Here is a 23,423-nt window from a genome sequence, read left to right as displayed (position 1 = left end):
CAGAGTTGTCTCTTATGTCATTTTTCCTTTATTGAAACTGTGATGTAGATTCATAGCAAACGTATTTATTTCTTCTATGCTGTCACGATACAATCAGTTCATCACTGTTGAATGACTGTTATGACAAAAAGAAAGGCTGCCACTGGACTGTACACTGGTAAATGTTTCATTATGTTTGATAGACAGCACATCTATAAATATAGATTGTATTTCTAGCAATTACATCTTTACCACTAAATCTTAACAATGATTTAATATATTTTATTGCATTTGAAATATACTGTTGCTGTTTGTTTCCTTATACTGTTTATTCAACAATTTCCCTCTGGTTTAATTTGTTTTATATTCAGCAGCAGAACCATGACGTATCTCATCCAAAGCCCTTGTACAATCCCAAGCCAAAGCAGAACACTGGATGCTGTAATGCTGAGTGATACCCCCAACTCATCCCTGGATAAAGTTATGTGGGTCAGACTGAACAGAGCTCCACTGCCCTCCTCACTATTGTGGATACAGGAGTTCTCTAATACCATGAAAATCTAAAAAAACACTCACATAGCCTACTTTGACAAATGGACAGCTCTGTCTTGTGTGTCTCCGTTGTTCAAGAACTCTGTGGGACTTATAATGTTATGCTTTCTAATGTGTTTGTCTTCCTGCAGTTTATAAGGCTAATGTGCAACAAGTAATAGGTTTGACTGATATGAGAGTAAAAGGTTCATAGTGAGTATTTTGATACAGCCTTATGTTTCCCCCATAATTAATATCAGTATGGTGGAAAACACTCCAGAAAAACACCTGAGCAGTTTTAAGTTTTAAGGACACGAACATTTAGTTTATTTATATTAGTGTTTGGACAGTATTGAGCTTGAAAACACATTGAATTTGAAACAGAAAAAGTGAAGTTTATGTGCTGCATTTGCAATGCAGCAGGATAATGATCCTGAACAAACAGACACAGTAACCAAGGAGTTTCAAAGGTCTGACAGCAGAATGTCCTTGCCTGGCCAAATTAGTCACCTGACTGATCTAACTTTCAAAAGGAAAAAAAGGTCCCAAAAAACAAGTAAGAATAAGATGGCAACAGTTCCTAGCAATGCATCAACAGAGATCTGCTGATAGGCAACACATACACTGTGTTCCCAATGATTATGCATATGCTGTTTTTGTTCTTTTTCCCCTAAATAGTCGATATAATTGGCAGTCAATAGGATTTTTTATTCCTCTGCAATTATATCACAATCTGGATTTTATTAAACACAATTACCAATGATGACAATGGCATTTTTTTGCAAAATAACTCAAATTGCAGTGTTCCAAATTATTATGCAAAACAGAGTTTCAAAACACTCAATAGTTTCTAAAGGATTGAAAACAGAAATCTGTTGTATTTTTTGCATTGGGGGTAGTTTTTCTCAAATCAAAGCTATTCCAATCAAAAACATCTTTACAGATCGGGTTACATATCAACATAGGAGCCCTTCTTTGATATCACATTAACAACTCTCTCATTCATTGAACCTGTAAGTCCATGTACAGTTTTTGCCTGTATTTCCTTTGAGGATGCCAGAATTGCCTCCCAGAGCTGCTGTTTTGAGGTAAACAGCAACCCACCCTCATATAGCTTCCTGTTAAGGATGCTCCACAGGTTCTCAGTAGATTTCATACCTATTTAAAGATACTGCACTATTTCACGCTTTTCATCTACAGAAAGATATCTCTCCCTCCCACCCCCCATATTGCATGAAACCTGTGACTTGCTTCATAATGTGGAACAACATCCTTAAGTAGTTTCCCATTAATTAGGCTCACCTGGCAAACTAATTAAGACAAACCTGTCTGAGACTGATGTCAGTGATATAAACAGACATGGGAAGCAGCACAATTGAAAACTTTCATTGAAAAACGAAAAAATCTAATGTTTCTTTAATTGAAATCATATTTGCATAATAATTTGGAACACAGTGTGTATGGGTTGGAGGCACCAGATAGCCATTGACAGCAAAGATAGTTTGTGTTCACCTGAAAAGCATAGAAAACATTAACTGCAAGAAGTGGTTTTAGACAACTTGACATAAGGGTAAACCGGATTAAATTATATTTCTTTCAGTGACGTGTTTTAAGGTTTCTTTTATTTTGAAAACGAAGCCGTGTCAAACAGGAAATGTTCTATTAAATGTGGGTTGCTTGGAGACTGGCCGCAGAGCCACAGAGCAGTCATTAGTTGTGATACCGCAGCAGAAAGGTGATAAGGTTTACACTGAGCGAGATATGGAGGTATTCATACAATGAGGTGACGCTTACAAAAGGTAGGCAAGGTGGTGTTCATTAACAAACCTCCTTTTGCACGATATATTTCTAATAATACACCTTTTGGCAGTTAGCTCCATGTGTCATTTTTACGGTTTTTACACGCGATATGTATCTTTTAAGCTAAAGTAACGGTAATACTCGGGCTAACAACGTTAAACACTAACGGAACTAACGGAACTAACGTTAAATGTCAAATGAAGAGTTGTGAACAATGCTCTGGAAAGTAAATGTGCTCAATATCGTGATGTTAAACCCCCCCAAAGTTACATAAGACGTTTGGCAAATTATAAGAGATATACTTGTTTTTAAAAAAAAAAAAAAAAAAAAAAAAAAGCCATTCAGTTTGAACGATCATTTTTATTAGTTTAACAGGATTTTACAATCACCTTGGACCTTAATTGGATGTAAACATAGACCCATACTTAACTGTCAGTCATATATTAACTATCCTAGGCTACCATACCACAGTCAGTTTGCTTTATAGCAGCTGTAAATCTGCATCCTCAGGTGTTATCTCTGTAACAGGTCAAACACATTGGTCTTCTTTGCAGGTTGTGAAATTGTGCAAGTCATGCCTTTTTTGGAATTCATAGCTGGGAGCATTTCAGGTAAAAACAACAACAACAACAACAACAACAACAAAAAAACGTATTAATGAGAGATAACATGTATACATGTGGAGAAATAACATTTCCTTGTTGGTTATTGCAGGTGCAGTGGGATTGGCAGTTGGACACCCATTAGACACTGTGAAGGTTGTATGCAGAGATACTGAAACCCATAAACACGACTAAATGCACAAAAGTAGCTTTTTTCTGACTCCTCATGTTTTATGTGTAGGTGCGCCTGCAGGCCCAGTCTGTGTATAAAGGGATTTTTCACTGTGTGGTGAAAACATACTCTCATGAAGGGGTAGGTGTCTTAAACTGCACAAATACAGCCAGTCTCACTTAGAAAACACATCACAGAACGTTTTAAAGCATGCATATTTATCTCTTTATTATATCAGCTCCATGGATTCTATAAGGGCATGGCATTTCCAGTGATGACCACGGGCATCGTCAACTCTTTTGTCTTTGGCTCTTACAGTAATGCCTTAGATTACCTCACTCAGTCTCAGCGCAGTGACCGCAGTCAAGGCAAACCGGCCTCTGCTGCTCAGGTCTTCGCTGCCGGCTGCTTCTCAGGCCTGGTGCAGGTAAGAACATGTACATGCCACTGACTGGCTTTATCCAAAGCACTTTGCAGGACCATAGGTGTAGATATTAGAACAACAAGTGCTATAAGACCACTACTCACCATTTGATGTAGCATGTGTGTTCCCCACCTACCTTGAGGCAGGTGAAGGTTGTTGGGTAAAAATAAGACTTAAAGTGTAAAGTGCTACTGGCCCCTAGAGGTTGCAATGTTCATTACATCCGTTACATCCTACAAAACAAAAGTCTTGATCAGAATGGTTTAAGAATGTGTTTGACCTGAGTCGGGCACCAGAGGAGAGGCCAAGGCTTCATGAAAATCAAAAGTGTAACAGTCAACCATGTACATTTTAATGTTTCTTGTGTGAATCTTTAGAATTTGCTCTGAGAGAACCATGAACACCATACTTTCAGAGCAACTTATGAGAAATCTGTTGTGTTGGTCAAGAGTGAATCAGTGGCGTCACTGAAATCATTAGGAATTATCCTCTGTGGATCATAAATACCTGGTCATATTTCATGACAATCAGCACTCACACAGTATTTTATCTGACCACCAGGAGGCCTCCAAGAGGTTCCCAAACAAGACTATCTTCCCATTCCTATTCCCAAAATGCTTAGAGTAAATTTGACTAAGGATTAGAGAGAGCTCTTGAATCAAGAGAAAGGCAGCACCTGAACCTTTTACTGTAGATGTTGTGTTTCATAAATGAGATTTACTTACTATGTGAGCAGGGATTTAACAGAGGTCTGCTCTACGTCGGTGAATTCCTCTTAAAAAACAAAAGCAGAAGGAACAAATACTGTTTCCATAAAATAAGTACACAGTAACTATAATTTAAAGAGATTTTTAATGAAGCCATAACATGGCTGAATGGTGAAATGAGCCAGAGTCTGCAGGGACAGACGCACCAAGTGACAACAAACAACAGCCTCAGCCACCAGAGGATACAAGAGTCAGGAGTTCTGTCACGTAATGCATATTGTAGCTTCCAGTGGGGATGAAACTTGATATTTATTCTGGTCAACAAACACTTTTGATGGTGTAATTATATGGTAAATCTGTGTTACACCAACCATGTCAAGCCAGTTTTACTGCTAGTTGAGGAAAATCTAATGAAGTTGGCTGATGGAGGGAGAGCATGTATGGTTTTATTGTACCTGCAGATGATTGATGAGCTCCACTGTCATCAAAACACTTCAGAAATTCAGTGCAATTGTGTGGCTCGTGGTGTGTATTTCATAGCTTTCAGACAACAATGGAGCTCTATGGCACAGAGGAGTAAGATATATCAGGCTAAACAGGCAGTGCATTTTAGTTTTAGTCCTTGTTTGTAGTCTTTTAATGGGAATTGTTGACAAAAAAAAGAGAGAATATGACCAGACTTATCCTTTTAATATGGTAAATTCTTTAAGGCTTTATGTCATATGTTTTATGTCTTTAACTTGATCTGCTTTCAGGTGTTTATTTGTGCACCCATCGACCTGGTGAAGGTGCGACTGCAGGGTCAAGCAACTGCCAAGCGATACCGAGGACCGATTCATTGTGTTGCTGTAATCCTGAAGGAGGAGGGGCCCAGGGGTCTGTTCAGAGGAGGGCTGGCCCTCGCCCTGAGGGACGTACCCTGCTATGGACTCTACTTCTTGCCTTACGAGGTCACTCGAAAGGCTTTGACCGAGACTGGCAAAGAGCCAGGTCAGTTTCAGAGTCAACAGTGCAGCAGTACTGACTCTCAGTAAATATGTAACCAGGGTGGGAAATATGGACGGTCATTATAAAGAGATTATAAATACATTTCTTTTTAAATCATGGTAAATCAAGACAATGCTAGTCTTACCTTTCTGTGTCAAAAGTCTGAGATATTATGAGACTCTTATGAGATACTGTGTCAAAATTTTGACTTGAATGTACTACAAGGAGTTTGTAACTGGTTATCAACAATGTAATACTAATGCCTCTGTATGACCTACATAAACAAACAGTTCATATGAAAGATACCAAACAAAAATCTCAATACTCACATGACTTCAAACATTTACACTATGAACTAAACTTCTCTGTCCTCAGGTACGTTTGCAATATTGATGGCCGGTGGATTAGCGGGCGTGGTGACCTGGGCCTTCGCCACGCCCATGGACGTGGTGAAAGCTCGTCTGCAGATGTCGGGGGCCGGCGGCCGGGAGTACAGCGGGGTACTCCACTGCATGAGAGTGAGCGTCAGAGAGGAGGGAGTGAGGGTCTTTTTCAAAGGCCTCCTACTGAACAGCCTGAGGGCCTTCCCTGTCAACGCCGTCACCTTCCTCAGCTACGAGAGTCTGATGAGGGCTTTCTATCCACCAGTGAGATGACCTCCTCTCTCTCGACAGTGCGCATTGCACTCCTTGCCTCGCACATTTACAGTTCTTCCTGTGGTGCAGAGATTTTACTATACACACACACACAACTTGACTGTAGGTCAGATATTCTCAGGGTTGTTTAACATTATCAGTTGAAACAGACTGTTTGTTTTAACACGATGAGCCTGAGTTTTAAACCTTTTAAAGTCTATGTGGAATAGGTCAACTCTCATCCAGCCAGTGTCAGAAACCTTAACACACTTCAACTGATGATACATTTTTGATTAATTAGTCTCCTGTGACTTGAACCACTTTTGATGGAAGACATCAGGATTAAGCTGCTCATTTTTACTGGAAATCAAATCCAGTAAACACAAAATGTGAATGTAAACATTGTAACTTTGTTGCATGTGGACACATATTTTACTATAGTTTTTTTTATTTCAAAGCATTTTATTCTTGTCAACTGGACACAGAAAGTGAAAATGATTTCCTAATAAATATACAATACAAAGAATCTAGTTGATTTCATTATTGGTGACTGGTCCATCGAGTCCATCGAAAAGACTCAGTTAATTAAACAGTATTTTAATATGCTGCTACTTTCATCTAATCTGTACAAACTGGCACCTTTGGCATGTCTACCCATCCTGGAAATGAGATCCTACATGTGTTGCTCTGACGGCAAAGCTGTCTTAGTCTGCTTTTCTCTGACAGCGGATCTCTCTCTCTCTCTCTCTCTCTCTCTCTCTCTCTCTCTCTCTCTCTCTCTCTCTCTCTCTCTCTCTCTCTCTCTCTCTCTCTCTCTCTCTCTCTCTCTCTCTCTCTCTCTCTCTCTCGTTTTGGTTTTTGCAGCCTGTTTGGATTCACTCACTACTCTCATCAGCATTGTTTCTAAAAACATTCACTGTAGAACGAGTAGGGTATTTCCAAAAACTAAATATAATTATGCTAGTGTGTTTGTAAATAAGCAAAACAGCATGAGATCACTGTCCACCCAAAATACAAAGTACACTCAATGTACTGAAGAGAAAGTACTTTTATTCTCTGCACAATGTCTATCAAATATCATTACATCCTCACTTAAAGAGTCACATGAGTGAATATGTGTACACCTTTTATTTGCACATTCCCAAATATACAGTTCATTACTGCCTGCCACTTCTGCATGTTTGAACCCCTGAAGCAGCATTCCAAAGATTTACTATGGAAGATTACAGATATATTTGTAGGGTATTGGTATTAAATTTCAGCCTGCACCTATTTTTTAAAAGCACTTAACTGAGACAGAAATTCTCAAACAATAACCATATAGAATGAACATGTAAAAAACAACTCAGATTCGTACGTGTGGGGATAACGCAAGAAAAGACAGACTGCTTCTCAAGGCACACGCAAAAGTGGAGCATAACTACAATGCTTACAAACCACCGAACCACTTAACTGTCGGACTGATAATGATTAACACAGATTAGTCCTATCAGACACCTGATGGACTTTGTAAGTCACTGACCTCAGAAAAATTGGGAAAGAAGCCTGGACTAGACTGGAGACAGTATGACTGAAGCAGTATGGTGAGAACTGGCACCACCCAGATGTTTATGGCAAGATGGCGACGTGGCACTAATTTATTTCTATAACAGAAACTTCACAGACACCGTAAGGAGCTGAAAGAACAATGAGGATGTGAATTTCCATCTGTTGTTGCAGCTCTCATCATGAACTTCACTAACAGTTGATGTATGTTTAAAAGGCCCACGGAGATGCCATTTTGACCGGCGGTTTGGTTGAAAGGAAAACTTTCATTACAAGTTGGGTTTTATTGGGGCGGCAGTAGCTCAGTGTGTAGGGACTTTGCTTAGGAACCGGAGAGTTGCCGGTTCAAGTCCCACAGACCACAGTATGGGGTGTGGACTGGTAGCTGGAGAGGTACCAGTTTCACGCGCTACGGTCCCATTCCTGTTCAGGGTTGCCAGGGCTGCTATCCCAGCATGCAGTAAGTTTACAAAGGAAAAACAAAGAGAAGATACACAGGTACATAAAACCCTTTCGTACGCCTGCAACATTTAACGGTAGACACAAGCATTCCTAGAATGCAGTATGTGGCTTTCAAATGTCCAACACATTGTTTACAAATGTGTCAAACAGCTGGTCTACGCTTTGGCTGGATGAGCCAGGCACTGGTGCCCAATTCACATCTTAAATTCAGATGCAATCAAGATCAATTTTACATTGTATGATACAGTGTAGGTTACACCGTCACAAAAATTCAATCATACATACAGCTTAAATGCTTTACAGATATTCACAATAGCATACATTCAGCAGCTGCTGTACCACAGATGAGATAAACCAGCACACTCTGAAATGCAAATGTAAGACAAAAAGCTTACAGAAGAGACTTCCTTCAAAAAGCTGAAGGACACCCTGAGCTTCTCCTTTTACGACCGATATTATACAAAGCAAAAGATCAAGGATGATTGAAGTGTAAGTATGTTATGGACAAAGAAATACTGTATATACTGTTCCACAGGACTAGTGATGGCTTAGTCATACGGACACTGACCATACCAAGCCAGTCACCAGAGTTTACTTTGAGTTTTAAGACACGACAGTGAAACAAATTGGAACCTGGAAGAAAACGCGAGTGGGTCCCATTTAACTGGAATGTGTGTGTGTGTGTGTGTGGTGAAGAACAGACAAATATCTAGTCATCCCACCTTCACAGCCACAGATAAGCATATTTGTTAATACCATGATCTCGTTTCAGGCAGCATTTTATGTCCCTCAGTGAGACTGAGGGGCTTGGAAGTCCTGGTCCTGAAGTAGTGGTTTGTGGTTCTGCTCAGCAACCATGGCATGTAAGGTGTCCCTCTGAAACTGCCGGGCCTTGTTGTACAAGAGGACCCCAATGAACACGAGGAAGGTGCCTGCGGCGCTTAGGATGGTGATCTGGTTACTGAACACGATGATGCTCAGCCAAACCGACAGGGCGTGTTTCACAGTGCTGGCAACACTAAGGAAGAGAGGAGGGTTGTTACCGTTATACAAATAAAAATGATAACGTTACAACCTATGGCCTGAATGAGAACTGTATCTATTAATGATTAATTATTAACATGGGTAAGACTCCCATTATAAACAGGTTACTCTAACAGCTTTCATATACCGTAGCAACAGTAGCAAGAGTCCATATTATGGGTACCTTCTGAAGTCACTTTACTAACATACATATATTACTGTTTTCTCTTCTATTTGGGGCATAATCATGCTCTAAGTATTGGAGCTACAGTTCCCATAATCTGGGGGCTTTAGGGGATGTAAACAGGAAGTTTCCATAGCAAACTGGCACCATTAAAGTAAAGCCGAATTAGCTATTAGCTGTTATGTTCTGGAGTTATAAGGAGGTGTATAAGGAGCATTTTCTCTTATTTCAAATCAGACTTATGGACGTTTATTCTTGGAGTTATTACTCAAAAAAGGAGTAAGATTTTTGGTATACACTATGCTTCACTCACACACACACACACACACACACACACACACACACACACACACACACCGCCAGGTGTGGGAAGGTACACATTTGAAAACCTCTGCATTATTATGAGCAAACTCTAAATGACTCTGAACCAGCAGCAAATTTCAGTTTAGTCCAAATGCCTGAATATCCTCCCAGATAGAGCGCCGCACCAATTTAGCATTGCACTCCTATAACACTGTAGGATTAACAATGGACAGTTTTCTTTTTTTCAAAGCAGCAGGACCAGAGGTCTCCTATTACATGTGTTTTCCTTGCTTGTCACAGCTTGTCGCTTACATTTCACAACAAGACAGTTAGGTGTGTTATACTGGTAGGGGTTAATGTAGCGTCAAGCTATGTGCCTCAAGCAGATTTGAGAAGCAGGCTGCAGCCAGTCTCACTTATCTTTAACTTCCCAATTTCTTTCATTTTCAGAAATGTCCTCTGGAGCCACGTATGTCTATTTGTGTAACCTTTTGAATATGCACTAGTACTCCCTAAGACCTATAAACGGACACTGATGTGTTAAGTTGTTGCAGTTCTCTTTAAGATAGCAGAAGCAGGGGCCATCTTCCAGCGTGTTGATGCCCTATACCAAGAGCTCTGCTGTACTGGAGATAAAAGGGATTACATGCCATGTGAGAGCCATGTTATAAATGGGTTTTGTGTCTGTCTCCCCCACCTGAAGGTAACAGGCGAAATCCGTCCCATGAGAGCATAGGCAGTGACACTCTGCAGGTGGAACAGGCCGCCGTCAAAAAGCAGCAACAGGATAATGTCTTGACTGACGACGAAGCTCCGCCCACTCTTCCCAATGACTGGGATGTCCTGGAAACGGAGCACGACAACCATCAGCATCGACAACCAGTTAATTAACTGTTGACAAATCTGTTTTACTGATTCTTCTGTAAACGGTACTACTGGATTGTCTAACATCTGATGTCATACGGCTTCTTATTTAAGAAAATGACTTACTACAGACTTAAAGTACAACTTGCCTTACTGTTACAATAATGCAATACTATAATAATTGTAGCAATTGTGTGTTGACCTACCAAGAGGAACACCCAGGCAGGGATAAGCATGATGACTGCTGCTGCACTAGTATAAAACTGCAGCTCTGGAGGGCTGAAATAGGTCAACAGAGTTTTTATAATAAGTGTTTGATTGCTTTAAATGATGTAATATGTATAGGAGGGTAAACACAGTCTTACCTGAACCTGTATGTGTCTCCACTTAGCAGTTTTTTGGAAAACACGTTCTGCAAACTGAGATCAGAGACAAAGGGGTTAAACAAAGCATCACACTGCTGTGGGGGGATAGCTGCGTTGAGAGCTGCAGTACCAGTCCATGATGTTGGTGGAGAGAGCGGCGGAGAAGCCGAGCATGTTGAAGCTAATCTCCGTGGCTGTGCAGAGGGCCAGGCCAGCCATGACAGGAAACAGGGACAGGTTCACCCACAGCCCTGCAGGTAGCAGAACAAATAGTGTACACAATGAAATGAGTCACACCACTAACTCATAAACACAATAGCCATGACCTGATGACATGGCCCATGCTCCTACTAGTACGACCACATTCCTTACTTCAATTGTTGTTGACTGATGGGGAGTAAAATAGAAGACATTTGCAATGGTGACTGAAAAAAAACCCCAAAAGATTTCCCTTTTACTCCGCATGAAGTAAATGGAGTAGAGAAAGGTTTTAGAGAGGTGTCAATGTCACTTTGGATACATGCAGTGTCCCTTTAGTGTTATATCTGGTATCCTGACATTTTATACCCTGAACCCTCACATAGACATCCATCAGTGTGTCCGTTACCTGTATACTCTCCCAGGATCAGTCTGGACATGATAACAGTGAAGATGGGTGCTGAGCTCTTCACTGTCTCAGCAAAAGATACCGCCACATTCTTCAGGCTCACCAAGCCCAGAACCACCGTGGTGAACCTAACAAAGGGAGCCATGCAAGGGATCAAGATTGGGCTTGCATTTGTAAATCCATTATTAAGACTGTACTATTTTATTGGAAGCTAAAATATTTGTTAGAAATCATGCAGTGTAGAGAGAGAGGACCCACCTCATGAGTCCAACAAACAGCATGATCATGATGAAGTTGGGGGGGTACTCAGTTCTGGACTTGTGCTGGTACAGGCAGCAGGGAACATACATCTTAAGGCAGCCTATGACGGTGGTGGAGAGCATCTGAATAGCACCTGCAGAGCATGGAAATGAGTCAGCAAGACAACAAAAGCTCCAGCCACAAAGTTAGGAAATCCAATGTAGTGAACAATTTGACATATTTAAATGTAATAAAGAATTGTAGAAGAAAAACAATAAGCCAACATGGTGTCATTGTGGAAAAGGTCAGAGTATTTTCAAAAACTTTCCCATATAGTGTAACTTGTAACGCCTCTCAAACATGTTTCATGTTTCTGTAACATGACCTCTCCCAAAACAAGCCGTTTTACATGCCTGGAGGGTAGGAAGCAAACCTTAGACTCATGGTACGCTTTAGAAATACTCAGTAACAATTGAAATGCAACATGTAGTTACAGAGCTACAACCTACAAAACCACCAGTATGGTCCTATAAGATTTTACCAAAAACATACAAAGCAATAACGTACAAGTCCCATGCCCTATTCAGTCTAGTTCATAACATTAATATTAGTAGTAGCAGATGTATATTATTCCTTCTCTTTACCCAGCATGCTAGGCTCCCCCTCCAGCAGCGACAGGATGTACTTGTTGAGGAACAGGGTGCAAAAGCTGAAGAAGTACCAGAGGCCCAGGTAGGTCATGGAGCGCCAGTTCCACACCCCTGACTCGGCCTCGATCACCGTGGTCTCTGTGACTGTGATCTTCAGCACCTGCTCCCCAGGCAGGCTCTCGCTGCGGGCCAGAACCACTTGCTCCTGGCGGGTGCTGAATGGTGACAGGAGGCGCCACAATGGGTGCCTGGCAGTCTGCCTGCTGCCTGGCATCACGCCTGCCGCCTGAGGGCCCCCAGGGGCCCAACAGGTGGGTGATAAGAGGGAGGTGAGGGGAACGAGGAGAGTTTTCAACGTCAGTCCATCTTCTGATTGGTCCAGCAATTGATCAGTCTCTCAGTCTTACAGTAAATGCTGGGGATGCGTTCAGGTCCTGATGTCCACTGTCCTGGAGAACAGTCAGGTGAGAGACACAAAGTGAACAGTTAGGGCGAGCGTTACAGGTTCATCACATGCTGGAAATTCACAGTTTGGTATCACACATGTAGTAATTGTTCCTCCACTTGTTACATAAAATAACAATCACATAATGCTTATTTAATATCCATTAATATTTCTTCACATGCAAACTCTTTTTACTTCTATTCACTACTACAATTGGACATAAACACAGCCACAACAGATGACAGGGAGCAGTGGTTTTAGCCAAAACATGCATATTGTCTAAATAATACTGAACCACACAAAGCAAACCTCAATGCAAATCTGTGCTGCCTGGGTTTGTTAACACTGCCGACACAGAGAGCGGTTCAGTATTACAGAAACGCCCTGAGCTTTGTTCTCAAGGGTCAACGATAAGCAAACAATGTAATGTGAACGTTAGCTTTAATCACACTGACAACATTTGAAGTTTGCAGCTAGCTGCTTCTGGCAGGAACACAAGGTGTCAGAGTTACACGCAGACTCAAAATGTAAAGAAGAGGAGCTCTTACCTCTCTTTGAATCTTGGAAACCTCAATTATTAAGACGGAAAAACACCGTAAACCCAGCCGGTCAACGAGACAGCAGCGTTATAAGAAGAGGAAGTTGCACACTGACGTTAGCTAGCCGCAGCGGTAACATGGGATGTGAAGGAGTGGAAGCTAACGTTAGAGAGCCAGGCGTGTTACCAGCCATACTGCCCGGCCTGTGGGTGTGATCAACAACACCACACCCACTGCACACTAACATGTACCTATCTGTCTGGGTTACTCATATCTGTGCACCTGACTTTGAGACGTGGCTGCTAACAACAGTCACTTCGCAGTGTGAAGCTAACCCTAACACTAACCCGCAACAACAACCCAATACGAGTACAACCCTTCAAAGTAAAAGTGAAATAATATTCACGTACTAACCCCGAGCTAATAGTCAGCTAAAGTTCACATTTGTTTTGTCGTAATGATTGCTCTGAACATTTTTCAGATATGCATTTTTAACTGTGAGGTAAACTTGATACTAAATGATTCACTTTCGCCTGAATAAAAAAAAAAAAACGTGCTTTTATTTTACATATTAAAATCTCTGCGTTTCCGGTAAGACTCGTTTCAACTTGACGGAGCTGCCACGAAACAATACAGTGCTTCAAAATGAAATCAGTGTCATAAAAAAAAACTTTGGGTCAGTTCGGTGGTCGTAATTTTACAATTGCTCATTTAGATTTGATTTGAAAAGACATTTCTAAAAACTCATATCATCATTAATAATATTGTAAAGTCTGTGTGTGTGTATGTGTGTTGTCGTTCAGTATTGCTCCAAACACATCCTCTGTCATTACCTTATATATACTGTCAGTGGTCATTACTGTCAGGCAACCACAATAATATTCACAAAGAGGCATCTATTGCAGATCTGTGTATAAGAATATGTGGCAGGAGTTAATGATAACTGACTGTATATTATGAAACTGACTTTAACATGAGTACAAGATCAGCATATATGTATGTTGGCTTCTTACCCTCAGTGAAGAATGTGCAGTTGTAAATGTGGAAAATGGGTTAATGTCCTCAACTAACAGATTTATTTTGTTGTTTAGATTATTTGACCATTTAACACAGGTATAAACAACTTTAATGGCCACTAGACCAGACAATTGTATTTACATTGTTAAGCCCGCAATTTAAAAACATTTGTTAGTATTTCTATTTTCAATTTGGAGTAATTACATTGATATACATTTGTACCTGCACTTCTTATTTCTTACTTTCTATTTTTCTTACAATGGCTCTTTCTGTTCTAGACTGGGAGCATCTGTAACGTAACCCAATTTCCCCCTGGAGATAAATGAAGTATTTCTGATAAAGATAACATTCATATGACAGTTTTACATTGCCAGCTCACATTGTGCAAGAACACTGACAACATCGGTCTGCCAACAGCAACAGTTTGTCACTCATTATATAATGACCACAACAACCACTAACCACAGATCACTGTCACTATTGTCTTTGTAAAAGTTTATTTTACTTATTCACTGTAAAGGGGGTTTTACAGTGAGTCAGGATTGCTCTTTCATAAAATCAAATAAGTACATGATTCTAACATATCCAACAATGTGTTAGTTGTAGTTCATGACTGTGGCCACTGGATGGCAGTAAACACCATTGACTGTATATATAAACCCTGTAAACACTCACGATCCTAAATACATTCAGCAGCCACAGTCACAAACACACCAACACAAAAAACAACAACAACAATCAAACCAATCGTTAAAAGTGACTGATTATGCTCATTTAAACACAAAAATCAATATTATAATCGTTATAATGACACTTAATTGACAAATCTCCGAGTAACGGAACTGGAAGCTCTCTGTGGTCCTCCAGGGGGCAGCAGCACGTTGGTGGAGCCAAGAGGAAGACCAACAAAGCAGCAGCAGAAGAAGAAGGAGTTGTCCGCTGGCCCTTCCGGTGTGTTAACGTGAAACCGGAGCCCGTCTACGGAAAGCCTTATTAGACATTCTCTGGTGAAACCGACTGGAGTTTGTCAGCTGGAAGTCGCAGCGATGTAAACACCGGTCGGTCCTGCCCGCAAAGAAATGAACGAGTTAAGGTCGGTATAAAGACTGGAGGATGAGTTCTTACTGTGTTTGTCCTGTTCGCCTCATGAGGAAATAAACTGATATTAGCCTGCTCATGATCATTCATTAATAAGGTTATATTAAACAACAGGCTGTTTAAATGAAATATTAACTGTCACAGTGCGTTTATATCACAGTCTGTTTATAAAGTGTGTGTTTATAGTCTGTGCTTCACCTGTTGACTGTGTGCCATTAATGTTGGCTGTGGTTCGGATACAGTGTGTGCTTTTTATGGATCTGTTGATTCATTTCTGTGCACATTTAATAGATTTATAAGCATCCATTATTATTACATACTTGTTCATTGTTATACTATATGTATTTGACCTTTTGATTCCTTCATGTGTTTCTTTTCTGTCATACTTTCACTTTGTTCCTACACATAAACCCATTGTTATTGTGAGTCGCTGCTGGTGGTAGATCCACTGACATAGAAGTCATTACTACTAATCATCCGGTGCGTGATATTTATTTTAATTTAAACCTGACTCTTCCCATCATCCCATGTTTCACAACTTCCAGCTCACCTTGCACCACAGTCAGTTGTGTCTAAGCAAGTCATGATGGGGAAGCTGACTCATATGTAGATTGTCTCTGTCCTTGTTTCACAACACTTCTCTTTATGTTTTAATCTGGAAAGCACTTGGTGTTTAAGCTTGAAAAGTGCTTTACAAGTAAAACTATTATTATTATTATTGTTATTATTACAAGCCCTCGGAGTTGTGGCCCCCTGCGCTCAGTGGGGCCCTCCTGTAGACAGTGGGTCAGTGAGCACTGTCGGTTTTTTTAGTGGAGCCTGAAATCTTTTGTGTACAGACACAACTGTTATTGACGTTTTGTGCGTTGTGTTGGTTTAAGTGTCTCATGCTCTCGTTTCATTTTCTTGTAGAACACTCACTCTAGAAACCTGAAAGCTTATTTATTTCCTTCGTAAGTCCATTGGGTTCCGTTTTAAGATGTCTTTAAACACTTGTGTGATAGCAGCGTTTATCCTGTGCTTGCAGTTGGTTGCTTTGCTCCTTTTATACAGTCTTATTTTATATTTTAACGTCTCTATTTACAGTGTGTCTGTTACTCAGAAGTCATTGTTGTATTTACATGAAATCACCCTTATTCTCAGTGTGCTTTGGTGCAGTATTCGGTCTGTATCTGTAATACGGGGCTGCAGAACATAATTTAGTGGCGAGAATGAATATTTTAAACTACTGTATCTCTCAGTCTCTGCAATGCTTTGAAGAAACTGCACCATGGTATCATTTATTAATTATTTCCTTTCACACTGCAGTCCTTTGTTGGGCAACCAGATTTCTGGGCAGCCACCGGAGGGCTCAGACCTTCTGTCTCCAAACTTGAGGCCCAGGCACCAGGAACTGATCCCAACACCATGTGGACCGGTGAGCTGCTGCAGGAGGAAAAAAACCCCTAAAACATAAGTAATTCTGAAAGTGGAAGTCAAGTTCAGTTTAATTTTGATGAACTGAAATTATGTGGATGTGATACAAATATCATCATCATAATCAGTATACTCATTTACTGCATTTATTACATACAAAATCCATTAACAGTCCCAGAAACCCCAGTCCCTCAGCCCTTCTGTGTTTATATTTTCATACTTGAACTGCTGTTTTTGGAAATAATTCTTAAACTTGTCTTTATTTATGTCCTGACAGAGCAGCTGTGTATAATCCGTCTCTCCTCTTGCAGATAAAGCGCTGGTCGGAGCTGTCATGTCCGCTCAAGCTCTACTTCTGCTTCACCATAGTGTCTCTGCTGGTGCTGCTCGGCCTCACCGCGTCCAGCATCCACAAGCAGCACATGGACACAGATGTGTCTGATGAGGACAACTTCACCGTATCTCTCATACAGCTGTTTGGAATATGTGAGTACCGTCACTGCATCAGCAGGAAGTTGATGGCACACCAAGCCCGGTTAACACCCAACTGCAAAAAGCAGAAGTTTGTCTTTCTTCTTATTTAAGCAACTTTATTTCAAGTTTTCCATCACAAGAATACATACATCTGAGAGTAACAACTTATTATATTAATAAAATTTCACAACCAACTTAAGAGAATATATGACAGTTAGAGCTCTTATAGTCATAATCGTTGTCAGAGTTACATGTTTTTTCCTCAATCCGTCATGAGAATACAGACTGTGTAACTAATGCATACACACAGATTTAGCTCTGCTGGTGAGTATGACAGATTTGTTGGTGCAGTTTAATTGGAAAGGTCGTCTTCTGTACCTGCAGCATCGTAAGGAATGTACAGTCAGATAATTGTAATGACTCCTGCACCGTTTGCTCTGCAGTGTTTGGCCTCTACTACATCAGCCGGGGCGTGTTGCAGGAGAACAGACAGGAGCTGGTGGCGTTTGTGCTCACCATGCTGGTGGTGATGGTTCGTTCAGTCGTCAACTTCTCCGTGCTGGGGTCAAAGGACAAGGAGGAGCTGCTGGTAGGTCGCCCTCTACTGGACAGCACACGGCACAAGGAGTGGTCCGTGGCAGATCCTTCGCCTAAAGCTTTAAGATTAACAATCATTCACAAATTTACAATAAAAAGCACAGCTTTGGAAGAGCTGACTCCAGCAGTTTCTGAATCTTGTATTCATTTGACTGATTTATTGATTTTATTTATGGATTTACAAAGCAACAAGAATCTAAAAGATAACACTTACTTCCAGCGTGGCCCCAGATTGTTAAAAACAAGACACATTGAAGTTAACATACGTTCAATCAGTATACACAATTTCCTAAGATTATAGTTGGTCTTCTTACTCTTAACTCTTTAAACTCTTTTTAAATATAAAAAAAATCAGTATGAAATAAAACATCATATTAATAAGCATCACTTTGTCCCAAAGATGAGCTCAGACCTGAGCTTTAACTGTCCGTCTGTATCTGGACAACTTGACATATAAAGGGAGGACAGTAGGAAATCTGTATGAATCAGGAGGTTGTTTAATGTTGCTTTTTCAGCAGCAGCTGTAGGAGAATATAAAAATAACTGCAAATGAAAACACATTTTAAAGGTCCAGTGTGTAGGATTTAGTAGCATCTAGCAGTGTAATGGTGTCTAATAATGACTCGCTACCGCTATTGAAGCTTTATTGCTGAGAAAACACATAATGATTGAGTGTGAGCGACTGATGAACATTTTGACCAACTCAGAGCTGTCTGATTTTAAAAAGTAAACCCAACTGAAACTGTTAAAAAAAGACAACATAATGAGAAGATCAGATTGTACGTTTTAGAAAGCAGCACACCAACCGCACTGACGCAGTGATTCAGACTAGCTGCTGGTTGCTGCTATTAATCCCTCTTTATTATCGACAGGGGAAATAAAAGTAGATAGCTTTCATCCTGTTCAAATGAGTGTAAGGTTCCACCACTGGATGTCACTATTGTTGTGTGTGTGAGTTACATCCAGTTGTGAACATGGATGTGAATATTGGAAAACAAAAAACCTGCAAGTTAATCTTTAGAACTCTGACTGGATAATGGCTGTTGCTAAATCATCTTACAGTTTGCCTTCATGTGGTGAAAGCTGATGGTAAACTGGTTTCAGTTACAGGAGGATTTTGGTTCCCACTGTTAGTTCTAGTTAGAACAATGTAAAGCCCTAATATGAGTAAATGTACAGCTGCTTCACTGCTTAGATTCTCCTGTTAGGGTTTCTGATCAGTGAATAATGTTACACAGACTTTATCATCCTACAGGAAAGAAATATTTTTTGTTGCATGGATTGCCACAAAATGTTGATATTCATGATCTCCCGATGACGACGATAAATTCTACTGATTTTGGTGACTTTTCCTAAAGCGCCACCCTCTGGTCAATTTCACTCTTGCACATATCTATGAGATGGATTGGTACAGCATTTTTGTACAAACATTCATGGTTCCCAGATGATGAATCCATATGACTTTACCATGTTACTTTTCTTCTAGCGCCACCATGAGGTTGCGTCGTTAACTGAAATGTCCCAACAGTTATTGAATGTGTGACATTTGGTGCACACATTTACGTCCCCCTCCATCTTAAAATATCACAATTTCTGAGTAAAACCACTCGTCAGGATCGTATAAGGATGTCGAAATACACATTGAAAACTGAATCAGCTGCTGTGATCTGTTTTTTGGTCGCAGGTTCGTTTCGTGTGCATCATGACTCTGGGCCTGTTCCACGTCATCTGCACCCTGCTGCTCATCCAGAGGCCCAACATGATGGCGTTCCGTGTTGGCGGGGCCTTGAACAGGCTCCAGGAGCAATACTTTCTGCTTAACCTTTGTTTCTCCATGGTGACCTTTGACTTTCAGGCTCAGGTACACGTGCATTCCTCCATACAAACATGTGACAGGATAATAACTGCTTAGTTTGTTTTGTCCCCTTAACAAGTGACATTTTTTACATTACTGAGGTGTTTTTTCCAACTAAGATACTAAGATAAGGTAATATTTGAGACCAAATGAGTTGTTCCTAACATTAAACTGTTCATATTAGACTTAGACTTAGACTTAGACTTAGACTTCTCTTTATTGATCCTTTTGGGATGACTCACGCAAGGAAATTGAATTTCCAGCAGCTTACAAAACAGTGTAGAAAAATAAAGAGGTATAAAAAAATTCAGTACAAGATAAACAATAAACTCTATGCTAGATATAGAAAGTAGACAATAAACAGTAAACAATAAACTCTTAGCAATATGTAGAAATAAGAATTGAAAAAAAAAATTAAATTAATTAAATAAGATAAATGTAGAGAACTGTATAGAGGATAAATATAGATAAATAAAGATAATTATATAGGACAGTATATGGCATTTTGTGGTTACACAGTGAATAAATGACATTAGCAGAAATTAGCAGTTAAATTAAATTAAATGATTGCACTTAAGTGGTGGATCAAGTTATTGCACAAAAAAACTAAAAGAAAATAAATAAATAAGTAAGAGGAGTGTCCAGGTATGTATGAGTAGATTATTATTATTGCACAGTGAGTGGCTACCACTCCTTTCCTTCTGTCCTCTTTACCCTATTTCCTCCTCCCCCCGAGTGAGGAGTTGTAAAGTATGATGGCATGAGGGACAAAGGAGTTCTTGAGCCTGTTGGTCCTACACTTGGGGAGGAGCAGCCTTTCACTGAACAGGCTCCTCTGGTTGCTGATGACGGTGTGCAGGGGGTGGCTGGCATTGTCAATAATGTCCAGCAGTTGGTCCAGTGGGTGTTTTAGCGAGGTAAATTCCTCCATCAGACAGACTTCAGGCTGTAAAATAAATCATCAGTCTGTGATTTGTAGCACCTTGCTTGTGATTGTTTGGATTTCCCTTTATGGTGACCCAGATTCCCCTCCTCCAGCCTCAATCAGAGATTTGCCATGTGCCCTAGGAAGACTTTGAACTGTCTCCAGAAAACATGCTTGGACTTGCTGCTGGATGTGATTTGATTTGTTGTCAACATATAAATAGTAATAACAGCGATGGCGATCAGCAAGAGAGCAAGTTTTTCTGGTTGAGTCACACGCTGTCTGCACGTTGCATTTTATGTTTGGGGGTTTTTTTCAGGTCAACTGGTGCTACTGTTGTTGGAGGACAACACGTTTCTCCTCAAGTGTTTGTTCAACATTTGCTGGGATACAAATCTACATCTCTTCCATCGAGCTACTGACTTTATTAATGATGTGCTGTTGTTGGTGTGTTTCAGTTGTGTCTGTGCATCCTGATCATGACGTCGGACTCGGCCATGCCTGCTGCTCCCGACCGCATTATCATGGGCGTCGGGGTGGCGTGGGCCTGCCTGACTGCCGCTGTCGGGGTTGTTGCTGTGAGTGCTCCTTATCCACAATGCTGCTCTTCACACAGAGCTCATAAACTAATGAGGAGAATATCACACAAGATGCAGTCGAAACAGTTCAGAGCATCTGTGGTAAAATTCAAAAGCGGGCAGTAGTTGTAATTACTTGTTGTTTTTCAGGTTTTAAAGGAAGCCAAGGTCTTAGTTTGGATCTTCATGGTGCAGAACCTTCCTCAAGTGGCCTTCTTTGTTTATCTGATGTACACGGTGAGCTGACAATGAGTTTCTATGCATATGAACACAAAATGCTTTATGAAGCATACAAACACTGATCAGTCTGTCGTCATTTACGCTGGAGTGGCTTTCCCAAAGAACATTGTAGTGTTGTAGTAATTTCAGGATGCTTCCCCTGAAACATATAAAGGGCCAGTGTGTATGATTCAGTATCATCTAGTGGCCGCAAAACTCGCAAAAAGCGCAATAATACCTAGAGCCAGTGTTTTGTTTGTCCAATCTGGGCTACTGTAGAAATGTGGTGGGCTCCATAAAAGAGGAAGTAGAAATCATTCTAAACTAACAAAAACACAACCACTCTTATTTCAGGTGATACACTAATGAAAACACACCTATGAATACTATGTTGCATTTCTGTCAATAGATCCTCCTAAATGTCACACACTGGACCTTGAAATTAGTTCCTGCTGTAAATCTTCTTCACAAACACGTAACATAGAATTTTAAAAACGTCTCAGTAATTTCCTTAAACAGCTGGGCAATGTAGTTTTTAGCAAACGTCAAAGTCAAAGTAGTAGATAAAGGTTTCCCCAAGGGGACAAGGAAGTTGATCATTGGCTTCAGGTATTACAAGCTTAGTGTAATCAGCAAAGTAATTTATTTAACAGTAACAGAGGTCAAATAAATGTACTGGAGTAAGAAGTATAATATTGTCCTCTGAAACATAGCGGAGCAGAAATAAAAAAAATTTATAAAATAGCAGTAATACAAGTAAAGTACCTCAAAATTGTACTTGTAAATTGTACTAAATGTAGTTTTCATCATTTTAAATACTTTGTGCACATTAGTTTGATGATTTGTACATTCAGAGGTCTATTCCTGCAGGAACCCTTCTGGTTTTCTTTAATTACAGGTGATAATGAAATGGTTTGAGGACAGCACGTACACCCTGGAGGCAGCCGCTGTCACTGGAGCTTTGATTTCACTGTTGATTAAAGCAGTTTTATTCTGGGGCCTCATCAAACTTATGCACACCTTCGGCCAAGGCCTTAGGGAGAGGAGTGAGTATGCCGCTTTTTTTTGTCTTGGCTTCAGTCCTTCAAATGTTGAGCTGAAGACAAAACAGACCCTCCTTTAGGGGAATGTTGACTAATCAGTATCTCCTGGCAGATTTCTAAATATTTTAGTATTTCTTTCCTCGTTATGTTGTCTTGATCACGTCCCTGATTCTGAGAAACCTGAGTTTTCCTGACTGACCTGACCTTAAGCCTGTTTATGTTGGCTACAAAGCGGCAGAGTACAAAAATGTAGGCGTTAACTTTACTCTTCTTTTTGCAGTGTTTGCACCCAGCAAGTGATAAAACATCCAGTGGTTGTGGACCAAGGACACAGCTGCATGCTGAGGGGAAGCTTTAGCACCGTGGTGCTGACCATGGAGCTCATTTTTTCATTCCACATTAACTCCACCAAACATATCTGTCATATTGAGGTCTTTCCAGCCTAATGTACTCTTTACTGTATATATTTTATTTAACTTAAATACAGGATGTATAGCAACACATATCCGCTGCCTTGAAACATGCCTTTTCTATGAACAATAAATGCCTTTGTAGATTGGATTCATAGTATTTTTTACTGTTATATGCACTGTAATAGCTGAACCCATTGGTGTTTGAAAGCACCAAAGATTTTAAGTGGCCGACAATTTGAAAAGGAGCTTTTATCTTAAAAGCTCTCTTTCTTTCCTTCCTGTGAATAACTCTTAAGGTTGACTAACTTTGACTTTACTTTACTCGTCACTAGACAACTTTGGGCATCACTGGGATATATTTTTTTAACTTAAGCTCCTGCTGCACCTTAATACACTCGATTGCACAAGTGTTTCTTTTTCATTCAAGGTTCTTAATAAAATATGAAACCAAGACTGATGTTTTGATTTATTGCTCAGTAAAAAGAATGAAAATGAAGTTATTTGGCTATAACTTGAGTTCTATGACAGGCTATGCACACTTCTGGTAACTTTTCTATTTTTAAACTTTTTCCACAACTTGGTGGATACTGCTAACGGACTACATGTCTTGCACCACTTTCCCATGACTTATAACATAAACCCCATAACTGAATTCAGGTGTCAAACAGGAGGACACACACTTTCTGGTTACAGTTTTTTTCTCTTTTATTAAAGTGCTCTGGAA

General features: G+C 40.3%; 3 protein-coding genes across 3 annotated transcripts; 2 read left to right on the top strand and 1 right to left on the bottom strand.

Annotated features, from left to right (window-relative positions):
* Positions 1–1,122: 1,122 nt before the first annotated feature.
* Positions 1,123–6,363, top strand: LOC127377333 (solute carrier family 25 member 45). The gene is made up of 7 exons (XM_051425114.1): positions 1,123–2,309; positions 2,865–2,921; positions 3,025–3,068; positions 3,154–3,225; positions 3,323–3,511; positions 4,971–5,205; positions 5,578–6,363. The coding sequence occupies exons 2-7, from the start codon at positions 2,885–2,887 to the stop codon at positions 5,856–5,858; spliced, it is 858 nt and encodes a 285-aa protein (XP_051281074.1). The 5' UTR covers positions 1,123–2,309; positions 2,865–2,884; the 3' UTR covers positions 5,859–6,363.
* A 504-nt stretch (positions 6,364–6,867) lies between these two features.
* On the bottom strand, positions 6,868–13,407 carry LOC127377332 (solute carrier family 35 member E2A). The gene is made up of 9 exons (XM_051425113.1): positions 13,074–13,407; positions 12,075–12,529; positions 11,449–11,584; positions 11,191–11,318; positions 10,714–10,834; positions 10,584–10,637; positions 10,425–10,497; positions 10,052–10,197; positions 6,868–8,862 (listed from the first exon to the last, which is right to left on the bottom strand). Exons 2-9 carry the CDS (start codon positions 12,352–12,354, stop codon positions 8,634–8,636), a joined length of 1,167 nt encoding a protein of 388 aa, XP_051281073.1. The 5' UTR covers positions 12,355–12,529; positions 13,074–13,407; the 3' UTR covers positions 6,868–8,633.
* Positions 13,408–15,000: 1,593 nt separating this feature from the next.
* LOC127377101 (uncharacterized) lies at positions 15,001–23,152 on the top strand. The gene is made up of 9 exons (XM_051424728.1): positions 15,001–15,174; positions 16,488–16,596; positions 16,907–17,081; positions 17,513–17,658; positions 19,351–19,527; positions 20,905–21,024; positions 21,175–21,261; positions 22,142–22,289; positions 22,567–23,152. The coding sequence occupies exons 1-9, from the start codon at positions 15,161–15,163 to the stop codon at positions 22,584–22,586; spliced, it is 996 nt and encodes a 331-aa protein (XP_051280688.1). The 5' UTR covers positions 15,001–15,160; the 3' UTR covers positions 22,587–23,152.
* The last annotated feature ends 271 nt before the right edge of the window (positions 23,153–23,423 follow it).

This window comes from Dicentrarchus labrax, unplaced genomic scaffold, assembly GCF_905237075.1.
Source record: "Dicentrarchus labrax unplaced genomic scaffold, dlabrax2021, whole genome shotgun sequence".
Classification (NCBI taxonomy): domain Eukaryota; kingdom Metazoa; phylum Chordata; class Actinopteri; family Moronidae; genus Dicentrarchus; species Dicentrarchus labrax.
The sequence above is the reverse complement of the archived record's forward strand: the minus strand, read 5'-3'. Positions and strand labels throughout refer to the sequence as shown.

Coding starts and splice junctions, on each gene's coding strand:
- LOC127377333 (XM_051425114.1), top strand. CDS start 2,885: ATGCCTTTTTTGGAATTCATAGCTGGGAGCATTTCAG. Junction 2,922..3,024: donor CATAGCTGGGAGCATTTCAG/GTAAAAACAACA, acceptor TGGTTATTGCAG/GTGCAGTGGGATTGGCAGTT. Junction 3,069..3,153: donor ACCCATTAGACACTGTGAAG/GTTGTATGCAGA, acceptor TTTTATGTGTAG/GTGCGCCTGCAGGCCCAGTC.
- LOC127377332 (XM_051425113.1), bottom strand. CDS start 12,354: ATGCCAGGCAGCAGGCAGACTGCCAGGCACCCATTGTGGCGCCTCCTG. Junction 11,585..12,074: donor GGGGGAGCCTAGCATGCTGG/GTAAAGAGAAGG, acceptor CATGCTCTGCAG/GTGCTATTCAGATGCTCTCC. Junction 10,835..11,190: donor GATCCTGGGAGAGTATACAG/GTAACGGACACA, acceptor TGCTACCTGCAG/GGCTGTGGGTGAACCTGTCC.
- LOC127377101 (XM_051424728.1), top strand. Junction 17,082..17,512: donor CATACAGCTGTTTGGAATAT/GTGAGTACCGTC, acceptor TTTGCTCTGCAG/TGTTTGGCCTCTACTACATC. Junction 21,025..21,174: donor CCGCTGTCGGGGTTGTTGCT/GTGAGTGCTCCT, acceptor GTTGTTTTTCAG/GTTTTAAAGGAAGCCAAGGT.